Below are 17211 nucleotides of genomic sequence, written 5' to 3'. Positions count from 1 at the left end.
ACCCGGAAGGCGCGCAGAAGGCCACGCAGAGGGCCGTGGCCTCACCGGTTATAGTCTCGGGCCACGAGCAGCAGGTTCTCCCGGAGAATGCGCAGGTCCTCGGCGCGCTCCGCCACATTCGTCACGTAGTGGGGCGTCTCAAAGAGCAGCCGCTCCCAGTAGTCGATCTCCACGAAGAGAATCAGCAGGGACCTTGGGGAGAAAGAGCGAGGCCACTCATGGGACTGCTGGAGGGCCTGGCCGTGGTCCCAGGCACAGACACAGATGAGAAATGAAGCAGAAGAAGGTAAAGAAGGCTGCCAAACCGCCTCAACAGAGGGGTTTGGGGTGCTGTGTGTTTAGGGCATGAGCCCTCGGAGGCCGACAGGGAGCGGAGGGGCCCAGGGGCAAGGAGCAGAGCGGACATCCTCAGCTGGGGACGGAAACTGCTGAGAGGCCGCTCCGTCCGCGCCATGGGGCTCTCTGAGGCCCAGGCTGGCAGCTCCGAGTGTCTCAGGAGGAAAGGTTGTGGAAACAGCGCCCCACCTGTGCCCACCCCCACTCTGCACACTTAAGCAGTGCCCTTGTCACCCCAGCAGAAGATGGAAGGCTTCTTGTCCGGAGAAACGTACAGAGACAGACCGACAGAGGGTCTTGGACTGGGGACACCAGGCCCGGCTGAAGGGGGGGGTGTACTAAGAGAAAGGGACATTTAGGGTCATGTGCACACTGAATGTTAAGAAGCCCCCCAGGCTTCTTTCCCAGCCATTGACCGGGCTCAGGCAGGTGGGCCAACACCCTCCAGAACGAGGCCCGGAGGACTGTTTTCCGTGGCCTCTGGCCAGCCTGAGGGGTGAGCCCCAACGACAGTCACCGCAGGGGTCCCCTGGAAGCAGCCCCCAGCTGATGAGCCCCACGACCTGCTCAGCAGAGTTTTGGGTCCACTTTCCATCACCCTGCCCTTGAAGATGGACGACCAAGGATCACAAAACATCGGTCTCTGTCCTTCCGAGTACAGAAGGCAGGAGCCAAAACAAAGAGAAGAAAAGCAAATGCAAGGAGAGACAGGGGACGGGCCGTACAGAAAGGAGGCAGAAAGGAGGCCGTCTGCACCAAGTAAGACCGGATAAAAAAGGAGCATCGTGGGACGCCTGGGAGGCTCAGTTGGTTAAGCAGCTGCCTTCAGCTCAGGTCATAATCCCAGTGTCCTGGGATGGAGTCCCACATCGGGCTCCTTGCTCGGCAGGGAGCCTGCTTCTCCCTCTGCCTCTGCCTGCCTCTCTGTCTGCCTGTGCTCGCTCTCTCTCCCTCTCTCTCTGACAAATAAATAAAATAAAATCTTTAAAAAAAAAAAAAAAAAGGAGCATCGTGACCCAAAACTCAGAAGAGCTCTTGGAAGTTAGAGGAGAGACATTAACAAACGAACAAGCCCGTTAACAATGAAATTGTCAGAAATCTCTTGGAAGGCAGAGAAAAAGACGCAGAGATGGAAGACAGAGAAATCTGCATGAAAAAAAGAACAGAAAACTCCCCAGTAGTAATCTTTATATTTATCACATGTTGGAAGGATCATATGCAGGGTGGCATGGGTTGAGTATTAAAATGGATCTCATCGGGCTCTCTGCTCAGCAGGGAGCCTGCTTCCTCCTCTCTCTCTGCCTCTCTGCCTACTTGTGATCTCTGTCTGTCAAATAAATAAATAAAATCTTTAAAAAAAAATGGATCTCAGCTGTTTCTTGTTCCTCTCTTGGAGTACCGGAGGAATCGGACACCCCTCAGACGCCCCTGCTCCTGAACCCTGCCATCTGTCACTTCCGTGGCCCTCCCGCCACTCCTCACCGGCTCCTTGGCGTAAGCCACTTGGCGGAACCCCAACCTGGCTCAGTCTGCTGCCACACGCCCGCCCTGTGCGCCCATGCAGGGGGCCCAGCAGGACGGAGCCACATCGATGAGCACCCCGAGGGCTCTCCAGGCTGCCCTCCGTCACTGTTCTCCTGGCCACCGCCAGCAGTGCCTCCCCACTCTCTCAGACCCGTCCCTCCTCGTCTCTGCGAAAAGCCCACCTCCTATACCCCAGGGAGACTCCACGTACTTCTTACTGTCAAACCCAGAAGGCTGGGGACTTGAGTCCCACCCAAAGCTTCTGCCATTTAGGACAGAAGAGGCCCTCCCCCGACCCAAGGCCAAGGCCTTCTCCAAGGCTCCACGTCCTGACACGGAAGATGGCAGCCCCTCCAGCTGTCCTCAGCCTGCAGTTCCTCCCATTAACAGTCAAGGAAGGCCAAGGTTCTACCATCTTGAAAAAAACAAACCAAACCCAACCCCCCAGGACTCCTTAACCCCCTGTGGGCCCTGTGCCCCGCAATCCCATCCACCACGTACCTTCCACGCAGAGCTGTCATCGCAAACTCCTCTGTGCCCTGAGAGCTGCCCCCTTCACCTCCACAACTGCCCTTGTCAAGTCTCCCCAGGACACCTTGTCCCCAAGCCCCACAGGCCTCCTCAGGCCTGACCTTCCATCCTCTCACCCTGGAAATCTCCCTGCCCTGCCTGCCCGGGACGCGCTCCATAGTTCCCCTCTTCTCTGCCTTGCGTTGTGAGGCTTGTGTGCTTCTGAACCTAGTGTCCCACTACCACCTCCTTGGACTTTTAGAGGCAAAGCCAAGTTTGGAAACTCCGCTTTCTTCAAGGCACCTGTGACCCTAGCGCGATGCGAAACAGCAACTGGATATTGACCTAAAGTTGATCGAGAACGCGCGGCTCTTTCCACCTGTCCCAAAGAGCGAAGGCGCCGGGGAATTGCCACCATGTGTGGGAGCGTGCCCACTGCGGCGTCTGATCTCTCAAGCAAGGCCAGAACGCAGAACTAGTTTCCAATATAAAAACCAGTAACCAGTTAAACATTCTTAGGGAGGAAAAGAGATCCATGACCATTAAAACCATAAAAATAAAATACCCAAATTAACCAATTAACAAGTGATGTTTATATATAACATTTGCATGCAAATTTATAGATGTGTTTATATATATATATATAATGACATCTCTTGCTCATTGGTCAATGTATATGGAAAAATGACTTATAGACATTTTATACGGATTTAAATACATTGAAAGAAAAAGTGTTATTTTTGGGTAGAAAGACTCAAACCTTAAAGATGTTCATTCTTCTTCAGTTAACCTATAAATTTAACCCAATCCTTATTCCCATAAAAATAGGAGCAGAACTATTTTGGGCACTAAACAGATTGATTCCAAAGTTCTTATGGGAAATAAATATTAAAAATATCCCCCAAAACCTCGGCAAAGGGAGAGGAATGAGGTCAATAATTGAAGCAGTTTGGTTCCTTCACATGAACAGACAGACATACCAGCGCAGAAAAGCGAATCCCAAAATAGACACAACTCTCCGTGGGAATTTGTTATGTTATATAAATGAGATCGGGTCAGCGGGCTAGCCATCTGGGATTAAAACACACAACCCAGCCGCATGTGCAGCTCTCCCCCTACATCAAACTAAGTTTCAAATAGATCAGACATCTATACGTAACAAATAAAATCATGAAATGCCAGAAGAAAATATAGAATATTTTCAATATCTTTTAAAAGGCTTAATTAAAAAATCAGATGATTTGTAAAATCGGTGTTTTTTTTTATTGTTCTTTTTCTTTTGTCTTTTTTTCTTCTTTTATTTTTTTTTAAAGGAAAGTGTACTTTTTTATCACAGCCCAAAGCCCCCACAATCTGGAGGTGTTCTCACGAAAGTCCATGTTCTGAATATTACTGAAATGCTACTTGGAAGCACAATGAAAAGAAAATTCCAGAACATTCTGTGTCTGATCTATAGGCAACGGCTGAAATAACAGAAGAAGAAATGATCTCACATTTGAGGTGTTGCAAAGGGTCATAACTTCACCTTCCCTGGAGAGGAAAATCCCAGTGAGGGAGATTATTTTCAAGTGAACAGGTCTCTCTCACACGTGAGTGAACAGTGCATTACCAGACGTGGAAGGAAACCCTCCAAAGAGAGAGAGAGGCCAAAGCCAGGGAAAATTACTTTCACCCTAGGATTCCAAATCCAGTCAAATGTCCAACAAGGGGAGGGCAGAAGACAACAATGGCCAATCACATGAGAAGTCAAAAGATTTCCCTGCCACGCACCATTTCTGGGAAAGCTACTGAGAAATACACTCCACCAAAATGAGGGCCTAACCCAAGAAAGAGGAAGACAAAGGAAGCTCCAGGTGCAGGGGAAAGTTCCAGGCTGACTCCTTCATAGCAGGCCTTGAAACCAAGCAGCCCTACTGACTCAGGAGGAAAGGGAGTTCGAGCAGGGGATAGCTCTAAGAAAAACAGGAAGCCAGTCAGAGAGTGAGGACAAACGTGATGGGTCTGGGAGAATTAATGTCAGCAAACTGTGCTAGCAAAAATAACAAGGAGATTATCGGTCCTGAAAACAGCAAACATCAGACAAGCCAAGGAAAGAAGCATCACCAGGAAATCCCTCCGTCCAGCTGCAAACGAGACTAACAAGGTCACGTTAAGCTAAGCACTAGATATGGACTTAACCCCAAACCTGGTGTGAGAGCTATACCTGCCGGAGAGTAGGGTCTGAGCATTTCTTCAGACTGGAGGCCCCGAACCAGTCTCCCTGATCAGCACCGGGGTCAGCCCACGTGGGCAAGTGTGCTCCCCAGCACCCCACTCAAATGTCTCTTCATTTGGTCATTCTGGACAGATCTGCAAAGTAACTGAAGGCCTGTCATCAGATTTTAACGTGTTGGCCGACAAGATGGACTTGCATGACACCGTCTTGATGTTGAGCTGAACTCAAACATCCTGTGAGGAACTCTTTCCCCAGGGTTGTGGCTCTGATGGGGCCAGAAGTGTGTCAATTAATGTCCTGAATGCACATTTTATTTTACTGACAGATGAAAACTCTTTTTTTTTAGAGACTTATTTATTTGAGAGAGGGAGGTAGCAAGCGAGCACGGGCACAGGCAGAAGCAGAGGGAGAGCAGTGGATTCTGCTGAGCGCGGAACCCGACTCGGGACTTGATCTTGCGTCCCTGAGATCATGACCCGAGCTGAAGTCAAGAGCCGGGCGCACAAGCCACCCAGGAGCCCCAACAAATAAAGTTTCCTTAAAAAAAAAAAAAAAAATCAGGGGCGCCTGGGTGGCTCAGTGGATTAAGCTGCTGCCTTCGACTCAGGTCATGATCTTGGGGTCCTGGGATGGAGCCCTGCATCGGGCTCTCTGCTCAGCGGGGAGCCTGCTTCCCTCTCTCTCTCTGCCTTTCTGCCTACTTGTGATCTCTGTCTGTCAAATAAATAATCTTTAAAAAAAAAAAAAAAAAAATCAGCCTGGGAAATTATTTTGTAAGGTGTTTCCTCATTGATCCTCAGAGCCGTGGTTGGGCCACAGAGACAGGAAAGGGAAGCCCACGGAGTTTAGGATGACAGTCTGGAGTGAACTGACCCCACAGAGAAAGCCCCTATATGGGTGGGGGACAAGGAGGGAGTGCAGGCCCTACAGACAGAAGACTGACAGGCGTCTGTCCCCATGTCCCCTCTCCTGCGGGCGGGGGGGCGCATGGTAGCACAGGGTGGTGCGGGACACAAGGACCACACGGCTGTCCTCAGCCAGGGAAGAGACGACATCTGGAACACATTTGCGCTACAGGCAGTCGGTGAAGCCGGTCTGGCCATGGAACGTGGTAAAGGCCCATTGGGACTTCAGAGCCCCAATGTTTGGGATAGAAGGTGGGATAAGAAAGCCCCTTGTGAGATAAAACAGACTCTCTCAGGGCCTGGAAGGCTCCAAACTCAGGGGGAGTCGGGTAATTCGGAGAACACTTAGGACACTTGAAAAGCAAACATATTTCGAGATGTTATCAAGACCCCTGAGCCCAGCACAGAAGAGTCAGCTGATAAAGCCCTCTGCACCTCCCCAGTAGCACTTTGTACGCAGGACGCTCTTGGATTTCTCTTAAGGGAGGGAACGAGCCCAGGCTTGGCAGAGTCCTTCCCTGGGATCATGGGTTGGGTTTTTTGTTTTGTTTTGTTTTTCCCTTCCCCATACAGAATTTACTGGGCAGAGGCAGCCTTATCTTGAAACCACAAAAATGTAAAGAAGCTTACAGCAGATCCTTCTAGTAAACAACCCCGGAGGGACAGAAACACTCCCTTGCAACAAGCGTCTGGCCATTATTTGGGTTTTGCTTAAACCCGGGCCATAAATATTTGGCCCAGAGCTGCCTTGTTAAGCTGTGCTGTAAAGATTATGCAACCGGTGTGTCAAGTTATTTCACGTGCTCCTTGATGGGAAACGTCTCCTACGCCTCTCAAAGCTCCACGGGAATCCTGCCCCAACGTCGGGCAGACGCGCCACAGTGCGGGGACGGGGCACAAGGTCAAAGCAGCCCGTGCTGGACATCCTCCGGGACAGAATACTCGGGAGCCGTACAGACATGTGCAACCCTTATAAGTCCATCGGTTTGGAGTGAACTGAGCCACAGCACAAACCACAGCACAGCAGACACCACGGAAGCCTTCCTTCTCCCAGCACAGGAGGGGGCCCGCCCCTCCCCCACACGCGCGTCCTGGTGACCGTGAAAAAAAGCGAGTTGCGACAGTCCAGGTTACAGCATGCTCCCATCCTGTGCTTGGCAGGTAGTCTGGGTTCTCTGCGAGCCACAGGACCTCCAGGGAGCGGGACGGGTGCTGGAGTTTCACTGTTTCCTGTGTATACGTCCACGGCCTTTTTTTTTTTTTTTTTTTTTACAGTGAGCAGGCACTATTTTTAATTTAAATTTTAAAATACCCACCAAAGGTATTTTTTTGTTTTTTTTTTTTAAATCAAAGACAAAAAAATGTATGAAATAGGAGCATCGATGAGGGGGTATAGACCAAACCACCAAGCGTGGTTATCGTTGGGGAGATTTTCTTCTCTTTCCTGTGTTTTCCAAGTTTTCTAAAACCGCCCATACTTGTATGATGGGAAATTAATCATTGTGAAAACACTTTGGATGCACAGTGTACGTGGCATGCTATTTCTGTAGCTATCCATGCCCGTCGCTGGACTAGGTTCCCCAAGAAACTAGTGACACAGACTCCTTGGAGAGAAACTGAGTCACAGCCGGGGAGCCCGACTGTCCCCTCTCTACCCTGGTGTAACTTCAGAGTTCTGTAACATGGGCCTTAGATCACCCTTTGTAAAAGATTAAACTGTTGTAAAAATTACCATTTTTTTTTTTTTTTAATGATGATACAGGGGCGCCTGGGTGGCTCAGTGGGTTAAAGCCTCTGCCTTCGGCTCAGGTCATGATCCCAGGGTCCTGGGATTGAGCCCCGCATCGGGCTCTCTGCTCAGTGGGGAGCCCGCTTCCCTCTCTCTCTGCCTGCTGCCCTGCCTACTTGTGATCTCTGTCAAATAAATAAATAAAATCTTTTTAAAATTAAAAAAAAAAAAAAAGATGATGCAGAGCATTTACAGAGCAACCCTATCACCTTGCTAAATCTGCTGGAAACGTTCTTGTGTTCCCACAGCTTTTCGAGGCAGTTCCTTTGGAGGGAAATCAGGTTTGTGGACTGTTTGGGCTGCGTGAGGACTTCCACACATGCTATCGTGCAGGGTGACAAGCTCAGAGAAGGATTTTTTGATAAAAAAGGATAAGGATAAGGAAACTGGGCTTAGAGGAATTCCGTAGCAGCCCGAGGTCACACGGTGATGCCTGAGGACCCCAGGGTTCAGACTCAGCCCCGAGGACTGGGAGGAGGCACGGCCGCCCCAGGCCACCTCTCAGCCCGCCAGTGGCTGACAGTGAGGCTGACATGCTTCGCCTCTTGCTGGACCCCTGTCTCCTCTCAACTTAAGATGTAAATGCAGACCAATAGTGCTAACCGTTCTGTCGCTGGGATACAACCCTCTGATTCCAGAGGAACAAGGCAGCTTCTAGGCTGTGCACATTCATGTCAGTGTCACTACAAGTGCGTCCATCCGTCTGTCTGTCGCAGGGTCACTCCAAGCACAGCACCTTGGGGAGCACCCTGCTCGGTGGGACAGTGTGTCTTGCACAATGTCCCAGCGAGGGTAATACCGGCCTCGTCTTCTGTCCCCCCAAACTCAAGAGTGTTGACTTACGGAGCCATTGGGATGGGCTACGGCTTGGCCATCCCTCCAGAACCCACGGGCCTTGTCAGGGCCGCTCTCTGACACACGGCCGGGCCAAGGATGGATCTCCGCCTCCAACGTCTCTGTCTTTCTCACAAAGGCCTCCGCCTCCTCTGACACGCGGCACTGCCTCCGCACCCCGGTCCCACCACCATGACGTGTCCTCCCGCCCTGGTGCCCCCTGTCCCCTGGCCTCCATTTCCCCCCAGGCCTTTTCTAGCAAAGCCCCTCCTTCCCGGGCCCAGCAGATCAAGACGGCCTAAGAGTCAAAGCCAACACAACAAGCCCGGGAGCCCGGGAGGCAGCTCGTCTTCCAGGGCCCAGCTGATGACGACCGAGAGCCAAAAGCAATCAAGTGGAAAGTGATTTCCTTCCAACTAGGAAAAACTGTCACCAGAAGGCGTGCAATCTCTGTAGACAGATGTCTTACAGAGCGCCTTCCTTCGTTTTCTCTTCTGCTTCTCACAGCTCGCGGAAGCGCGGCCGAGGGCCAGGGCTCTGCCATCCACACAGTCCCGGCGCCTACCTCGGGTCCCAGCGTAGGGAAGGCCCTCCCGGTGCAAATACGGGAATCAGTCACGCAGTAAGGGACTGGAACCTGAAAATGTCCTACCTGGAAAGCTGTGGGAGACAGCGTGACCCGCCAACCCTGCCAGGTCTTCACCTGTGGCCAGGGTGACTTAGCTGGGCCTCCGAGGCCATCTAGTGGCCGCACACCTACATCACGGGGCCGGTGGGTCCCTGGGATGAACCTGTTACTTTGGAGAACCAAGGGCGGTGGAATCAGAGGTCAGCAGCAGTGGTGTTCCCCCTTCTGCGGCCCACGAGAGTTGGAAACCAGAACAGCAGGCACGTGGAACCAAGAGACAGCAGTTGTGCTCTGGGGTGAGCGGGGGACACGCTCAACGGGGCAAGGAGTCCCACTGGGTCTCGTACTTGTCAAAGTTGACGTCCAGCATGCCCGGCTTCTCCTGGCTGACTCGTAACAGCGGCGTGTCCAGCCGCCGGATGCAGTCCTTGTCCAGTGTTAGCGTCCAGTCTTGGAAGGTTTTCCGGACCAGTTCGTCGATGGCCTGAACCATCTGCTGGTAAGTGTGCGCACTCTCCTCTCCACTTCCGATGTGAGGCAGGAAGTGGGCACTGGAAAGACACTGAGGGGAGGGACAATGGGTGGCCGGAGCCCACGAGCCACCGTCCCTCGCCGTCCGGTCTCCCACACCACGCACCGATCAGGCCTGCGGCTCACCGGGGAGGCCCGCTCTGATCACTCGGGGGGGCGGGTCGCGGGGGCCACACAGCAGGGTGATAGGAGGACACCGGGGCACAAGAGAGACAGAGTCCCAACATGAAGGGAAGCAGAGGTTCAGCTCAGCAAAAGGTGGCAAAGAAAGGACGTTACAGGATGTGAGGGTTGGAGAGGGATGAGGCTGAAATCCAGTATGAGCCCTTGGTCACCACGGTCCAAGCTCAGACACTGGGAAGACACCTTATTCTCACCCAGAACCAATTACACAACACCAGACCCCTCGGTAGCCTGCAAACTACATTCCCCAAAAGGCCTTTCGGGGCATTTTCTCCTGTTTCCTTGTGCGGTTCTTGTAGCAGGACAAGGCCCTCATGGGGCCTGTCCAGGTCTCTGGATCGTGGGCTTGTACGTACTCCTCTTGGTGGCCCAGCTTCCTGGAGGCCGACCCTACTCCTCCTCCTCGCCCTGATGGCCAATGCTTGCCAGGACCCGTGTCCGCCAACCACACCTGCCATCATGAACCTCGGAAGCCGTGGCCGCCCCCACCCCGGCACTGGTGCTCCCCTCCCCCGGCCCCTCAGGAAGACTCTTGGGGAAACTTGGGGGGGCAGTCCCCCCACGTCCCACCCCTGCGGGCCTGTGGCACAGTGCACGACCTCCACGGGCTCCCCGAGCGCTCACGTTCATGACCCTGTCGATGCGATGCCGTAGGATCCGCATCCAGTATGCCTGCCCCGAGTACTGGGCCCTGTAGGGCTCCAGGTACAGCCATTTCTTGCTCAGCTCGCGGTTCACCAGGGCCAGCTCGCTGTTGAACAGCATGTAGAGATCCACCGCCTTCTTGTCGTAAGTGCGCTTGATGGCCTGAGGAAGGGGAGGGGCCTGACCATGGGGCCTGGAGGTCCCACCCCCTCCCCAGGCCGCAGGGAGGCATGGTCCCTAGCCATCAGGACAGGGACACATGGGGAGCAGACGATGTGGGGAAGGGCACACAGGGGGCTGGGACTGAAGGGCGCACAGGGGGCGCGGGAGGAGGCGGCGGGGGCGGGGCCGGGAGGGCAGTGGCACCTCCCGCGTGGCCAGCCTGTGGAAGGTGTCCAGCAGCAGCACTCCCTGCTCCACGTCCCGGACTAACTCAAAGGCAGAGGTGATCAGGTTCTGAGTCATCACCTCCAGGTCCTTGACTCCATTACGAAACCTACACCGGCAGAGGAGTGTGGGGACCGACGGGCGGCACCGCTGCGGGCTCAGAGGACAACCCGCGCCCCCTGCCCCCAAATAAGAATCCCCAGCGCCCGCCAAGGGCGACCCCCCCACCCTGTGCCAGGCACAGGTGCATTCATCGTCTGCGCCCCAGAATGACTCAGTGCCACGGGTTCCATCGCTGGCTTTGTTAGACGAGGCGACGGGCCTGACGGAGGGACGGGCTGCCGGAGCCACCTAGCAGCACGCCGCCCAGGGGGACTCCAGCCCGGACCCTGCGTCTGAGCAGCGGCTCCTTCCTGTCCAGCTTTGCCACCTGCACGCGCTGCTCGGCGCTTGCCCCCCTGCCTCCCTCCCTGCTCCCTGCCCAGCAGCCCGGCCCCCCACCTGTTGTAGTCCTCATGCCAGGACGTGTTCTTCACGTCCAGGATGCCCCCGCGGACAGCCCGCAGCATATTGAGATACTTCTGAAAGATGTCCTCAATCTCCAGCAAGTTCCGCGTGATCTGGGGCCCCTGGGCCCCGAAGAAACAGGGGAGCGGAGCCTGCTGGCCGTCTTCCCAGCGGGCGAAGTGGTACTGGCAGTCGCACACCTGAAACGAGGCCCGCGTGAGGGGGACGCTGCTCCCTCTTCTGACCTTGTCGGGCCTGGGCACTCCGGCTGGCTTGGAGTGTCTAAAACACCAGGGATGGGGCACCTGGGTGGCTCATTGGGTAAGCCTGTGCCTTCAGCTCAGGTCATGATCCCAGGGTCCTGGGATCGAGCCCCGCATCGGGCTCTCTGCTCAGTGGGGAGCCCGCTTCCCTCTCTCTCTGCCTGCTGCCCTGCCTACTTGTGATCTCTGTCTGTCAAATAAATAAATAAAATCTTTTTTAAAAATAAATAAATACAACACCAGGGAGGACCACCAGGAGCAAGGAGCTGCGGAAGGAGCTTTGGCCAACGAATGAATGGCAAGATACCAGGGCCCTGAGACCGGCAACAGTCTACACAGTCCCGGGAAAGAGCCTGCAGGGACCGTGCCCCTCCCGCCCAGCCCCCGGCAGGGTCCAGAGCCCCCTGGGACTCTGCTCTGCCTCCCCCCCCACCCCGGTCTGCCCACCTCAGTGAGGTCCTTGCAGCGCTGCACAAAGGCGTCCACCTGGGCGAATATGCTGGTCTGATCCAGCACCCAGCCCCGGCTAGAGAACCTGCGTTTGCAGAAAAACAGACCGAATGCAGGCGGAGGGATGCCAGGGACCAGCCTCCCTATGCAAAGCTAGCACCAGGAGTCTAAGGAGGGGGGCTTAGAAAAAGGGACCCCAAGATGCAGCCCTCCTGCGGAACTGAGGATAAAAGGCAAGATGAGCAGACAAGCATCTCCGTTCGGGAAGAAGGTTTGCACGTGATGGAATTTCGGGGAGGACGGTTACTAGAAGCAGCAGAACGGAGGGCCGGGAGCTAGGACAGCTATACCCAGATAGGAAATGGGGACCAGGCCTAGGGAAGCGGAATCCGTAGGCTTTTGAAAAGTGCAAGGGAGAGGGGCCACTCCAGCCTCGGAAGGAACCGTGGGGGTTAGAGACGGGGGACCACGTCTCACTGGGTATGCATCTGCACGGCCCGCAGGTAGTGATCTTTCCAGGCCTGACAGCAGGTGATACAGCCCTGCAAGTCCTCCCTGCTGGAAGTGACATAGCCCTCGAAGATGCGGTCCAGAGAGATGGCATGGCAGCACAAGCGAATGATCTCATTGCTCATCTGCAGGAGGGATGGACAGCCCCTGCTCGCAGCCCGAGTCTCCCCACCAGCCTCAGGCCTCGGGTCTCAGCCTCCCAGGCTTGATTGCACTCCTGATATCCAGCAGGCGTGGGGGGAACCCCTGGGGCTCTACCTGCACCCCCCAACTCAGCCCAGCTCACTTCCCAGCGAGCACTCAGCCTGGGGTCCATCCTCCCCTCCTCCCCTGCCGTGCTTCCCCCCTTCTCAAAGGCCGTCTTTCCGCCTTGGCTACCCCATCCTGAAGCAAGCTGTCCAGCCCAGGCCCCAACCCGGAGCACGCTAGGGTGGGAGAAGCTGGCAGAAGCCCACAGTCTTTGTCTGACCTCTGAACCCTCCTCGCCCCTTTCACCACACGCTTCCTACTGCGGGTGTGAAATCACTGCGTGAACCTCCAGGTCTCCAGCTAATCTGCTCGTGCCCCCCACACCCCACCGCCCTGCACACACACACACCTTCCGGAAGAGGGAGGTCAGCCTCTCCCGCGTGTTGTAGTGTGGAGAGTTGACCCAGATGATGCGGATGAGATTGATGAGCTTGGGGAGTTTACTGCAGATGTCCCTGGGCCGCATGTAGGCCAACTCCTGATAGGGCTCCTTCAGGATTGACAAAAACGTCAGGTTCGACTGCGCTTGCCGGGAACCATCCTGGCGGTGAGGAAGGACAGGAAGAGCAGACTTGGCCGTGGGCAAGAACCGTTCAAAGCAAGCACCCCTAACCCATGGGGAGAGGTGGGTACCCGCCCTGAGCGGCCTCTCTCGAAACCTAGGAGCGAGCGTCTCAGCTCTGCGGGGCCGCCAGACCGGGGCACCCAGCTCTCCTCCCTCACTTGAGAGCTAGTTGCCACCATGATGTCCCTGTGACTCCTCACAGTGAGGCTGTCCTCCCGTTAGACCCCATTAGCTCGAGCTTTGTGTCCACTCCTCCAGTTCCCCAGCCGGTGTCAGAACCCCACACGAGGTCTGTACTCACCAGCACCCCCACTCACCCCGTTTCACCCAGCCTCCTTCACCACCCTGTTCTCTGCCAGGCTTCTAGACTTCTCTACCTGCTGTGGCTCAGCTCCCTTACTCCCCCCGCCAGCCACATCCCGCCGGGCGAGGGAAGCACTCCATCTCTCCCCACCTGCATTCTGCAGAGCACCCTGCCTGCTGCTGTCCCCAGCACTAACACAATCAGCTTGTCGTACTTGACTGAATTTATTTTTTTGTTGATATTTTATATGATGATGTGCCAGTCCATTCTTTTTTGTTTGTTTTAAGATTCCATCTATTCATTTGACAGAGAGAGAGAAAGCAGAAGCAGGAGAGCAGCAGAGGGAGAGGGAGAAGCAGGCTGTCCTCCAAGCAGCGAGCCCGATACAGGGTTCGATCCCAGGACCCCGGGATCATGTGGCGAGTCGAAGACAGACACCCAACCGACTGAGCCCCCCAGGCACCCCTCGAATCTGTGTTTTGTGTATTTATCTTACAGTTCTCTTGGCTGGCCACTATGGGTTCCCCTTTGACCCCATGCCATCTGGGGGTCCTGCTTTGTGCAAGCCTAGTTTTCTGAGCCAGACTATAGGGCATGGGCTCACGGAGGATGCTCCCTGCAGGCTGGAGTATCCCTACCTACTCCGTGAGCTCCCTGGGACCCCGCGTCCCACCACATTTGTACCCTCCCCAAGTGCAGGTCCAAACACTGGGGGCCCACCTCTACCATGGAGGACTCCACTGGCTCCCTCTGCTTGCACCCAACTAACAGCCGTCTCCACCACTAACCCCACGGTGCTAAGCCTCCGTCCTTGGGCCTGCTCACGCACCTGGATCTGCTGGGCCAGCTTCATAAAGGGCGCCAGGTAGGAGGACTTGGCAAGACGCAGGATGGACTCAATGTGCTTCACGCCATCCTTCACCAGCTGCTTACTGATGCCGGACAGGTCCATGCACCGGTTGCGCCAGAACTCAATCTCCTCCAGCGGACCTAAATTTTCTCCCGTCTCCACAGACTCCTGGGCATTGAGCACCTCCTTTATCTGCCGGGTCCAGTGGATCATGGAGGCTGCGGGGGAGAGTGCAAAACCCCTTGCACTTCTCTGTGCTGCTCCCCAGTCATGTCCTTCCCTCTGTCACTGACTGACAGTGACGCAGCCCTCCTAACCCAGCCCCTTTCTCTGCATCAGGCCCTCTCCTCTCCCCGAGCACCCGCGACACCCTGGCACTGCCGGCCACTCACTCTCCAGCCGCTGTACCAGCTCCTTGTCCTTCACCACCACCTCGGGCGCCACGTTCATGGCCTCCGCAGGAATATAGAGCACAGTGTGCCCCTCCAGTTTGTACCGAGTATCTAAGGACAGGACAGGACCGCGGAAGTTCACAGAGGGGGTAAGTTCATGCCACCCCAGCCGCAATCACAGCTCACCAACTGGAGCCCGCTAGGATGGTGGATTTCAGGAGACCCGCCAAAAGAAACGATGACTCAGCATTTTTCGGGGTGGGGGGCGAGGGTTGGCTATCAAGAGGGAAAATGACAGAAGGCAAGAGGGAACCCTCACTGAGGTAAAATAAGAGATGATTGCAAAATAAGGTCAAAGAGCTGTACCATGTCCTCCACATTCTCTGGTGTGACACACGCCCTCTCCCCAAGAACCACCCCCCCTCCACCTGCATCTCCCCTTACCCCACGTGTACTCTTGGAAATATCCAACTCTACTTTTGGGCAGGTCTGGCCCACTTTCTACAGCAGAAAACTGCATCTGTGCTGGAAGGCAAGTTCTGCTCCCTGAGCCACTCGTTCAACAAGCACATACGGTGCCTTCTCTGCGCCACGGCGCACGGGTCCCCAGGACGATGCTCCCACCCACCTCCTTTGCCCTCCTGTTGGCGCGACACCGGAGAGAAACGAGGCCCTTGAGGTTTTCTGCTCACCTGTCAGGCAGGCCAAGAATCTGTGCAGATGAGAAGCAAAATGATTCCGGATGCTCTCAGGCCAGGTCGTGTTTGTAAAGATCTGGGGGGCAAAGACCCCACTGAGCAGCCGCAGCAGGGCTGGGATGTAGGAGCCCCGCACGGTCCCAAACTGCACAGTTGCCTCAAAGTTCTCTGGGGTGATGGGAACCGGTGTGCAGCGAATGAAGTAGACAATCTGGTTCTGGGTCTGCGCGGAAGACAGTAGACGGGAGATCGTTCTCCAGCCCCCGCATGGCACCCAGCGGAATCTGGGGTGCCCGTCAGGAACGCCTGGCTGAGTACTTCGTCCCATCCCCTTAGCCTATCCTGATCCTTCGCTAAATGAAGCGTGAGGGGCTTCCTGTTTCTTTCGGGGACACAGCGGAGTCCAGACCCAGACCAGTGGGGAGGAAATGCAGAGAGCACGCCTTGAAGGTAGGGACTGTGTGCTCTGCCCTGCTTGACTCCAGGACCTCGCATGTTGACTGGGACATGTTAGATGCTCAGTGAATGTTGGGCGGGTTGGATGGAAGGAAAAGGATAGAATGGAGGAAGCCCTTTTAGCCATAGGAAGGGCAGGAACAAGAAAGAAAGGAGGTCAGAGGCGGCTGTCCAGGGTCTCCCATTTCGGTGGCACACTCCTGCCACCCAATGTCTCATTCATCCCTCAGTCTGGTTTCTGGTGACTCTGTGTGGCTGGTGCTGGTGTTCACATTCAGAAACGGTGTGACCTTCCTGTTATCCCCTTAAAGTTCCTGACTTCTACATGCCTAGAAAGGCCATTCCTCCTGAAGATCAGATTCACTTCTCGTGTGTGCCTGCTTTTGTACCAATTCTTTGTAATTTGTGTGATTTTTAATAATGAAAATAAAGTACAAAGAAGAAATTTAATAATCACCCATCCTCCCACTACCCAGAGTTAAATTTTGGCATTTGAGGTTTTTTTTTTTTAAGCTTAACACCATTATTTCTGTTAAAATGATATACATATGTAATGCCATATGATTTCACTCATGGATGGTATTTAAGAAACAAAACAAATGAGGAAAGGGAAAAAAGTGTGAGAGAGAAACCAAGAAACAGACTCTTGGGGTGCCTGGCCAGCTCAGTGAGAAGAGCAGGCGAGTCTTGGTCTCAGGGTCATGAGTTCGAGCCCCACGCTGGGTGTAGAGAGTACTCGAAAATAAAATCTTTAAAGTCTTAGTGTTTAGGGGCGCCTGGGTGGCTCAGTTTTTAGGTGTCTGCCTTCAACTCAGGTCATGATCCCAAAGTGCTGGGATTGAGCGCCACATCAGGCTCTCTGCTTCAGCCAGAAGCCTGCTTCTCCCTCTCCCACTCCCTCTGCCTGTGTTCCCTCTCTCACTGTGTCTCTCTCTGTCAAATAAATAAATAAAATCTTTAAAAAAAAAAAAAAAAAAAGAAGGAATAAAGCCTTAGCATTTAAAAATGAAGCCTTAAGGGCGCCTGGGTGGTTCAGACGTTATGTGGCTGCCTCTGGCTCAGGTCCTGATCCCAGGATCCTAGGATCAAGTCCCGCATCAGGCTCCCTGCTCAGCGGGGAGCCTGCTTCTCCCTCTCCCACTCCTCCTGCTTGTGTTCCCTCTTTTGTTGTGTCTTTCTGTCAAATAAACAAAATATTTAAAAATAAAAATAAACTAAACAAAAATGAAGCCTTGTCATTTAAAAAATGACGTACATGTATTATAGATAACTGAAATACAGAAGAGGATTACAGCTAAACTGTCATCTCAAATTCCACCACCCGGACACAATGCTGTTCGCTTTACATAAAATGTTATTCTAGACATCTTTCGACAGACCGACACGTACAGAACAAATTAAAGGTCATTGCAGAATAGGATTGTGCTGTTTTTTATTAAAAGTATTAGATTTAGGGACACCTGGGTGGCTCAGCGGGTTA

General features: G+C 54.1%; 1 protein-coding gene across 1 annotated transcript in view; it reads right to left on the bottom strand.

The window, feature by feature from the left end:
• DNAH2 (dynein axonemal heavy chain 2) overlaps positions 1-17211 on the bottom strand; it is an 81794-nt gene that overhangs the window by 51021 nt on the left and 13562 nt on the right. Inside the window, exons 5-13 of the mRNA XM_044249007.1 lie at positions 15270-15498; positions 14578-14688; positions 14165-14403; positions 12816-13007; positions 10989-11194; positions 10467-10596; positions 10080-10262; positions 9089-9303; positions 46-192 (exon numbers count right to left, since the gene is read on the bottom strand). Coding sequence (XP_044104942.1) covers positions 46-192; positions 9089-9303; positions 10080-10262; positions 10467-10596; positions 10989-11194; positions 12816-13007; positions 14165-14403; positions 14578-14688; positions 15270-15498 — 1652 coding nt within the window. The remainder of the gene's footprint in view (positions 1-45; positions 193-9088; positions 9304-10079; positions 10263-10466; positions 10597-10988; positions 11195-12815; positions 13008-14164; positions 14404-14577; positions 14689-15269; positions 15499-17211) is intronic.

The sequence above is a fragment of the Neovison vison genome, chromosome 5 (genome assembly GCF_020171115.1).
Source record: "Neovison vison isolate M4711 chromosome 5, ASM_NN_V1, whole genome shotgun sequence".
In the NCBI taxonomy this organism is placed as follows: domain Eukaryota; kingdom Metazoa; phylum Chordata; class Mammalia; order Carnivora; family Mustelidae; genus Neogale; species Neogale vison.
Note: the sequence above shows the minus strand (reverse complement) of the source record. Positions and strands in the feature narration are given on the sequence as shown.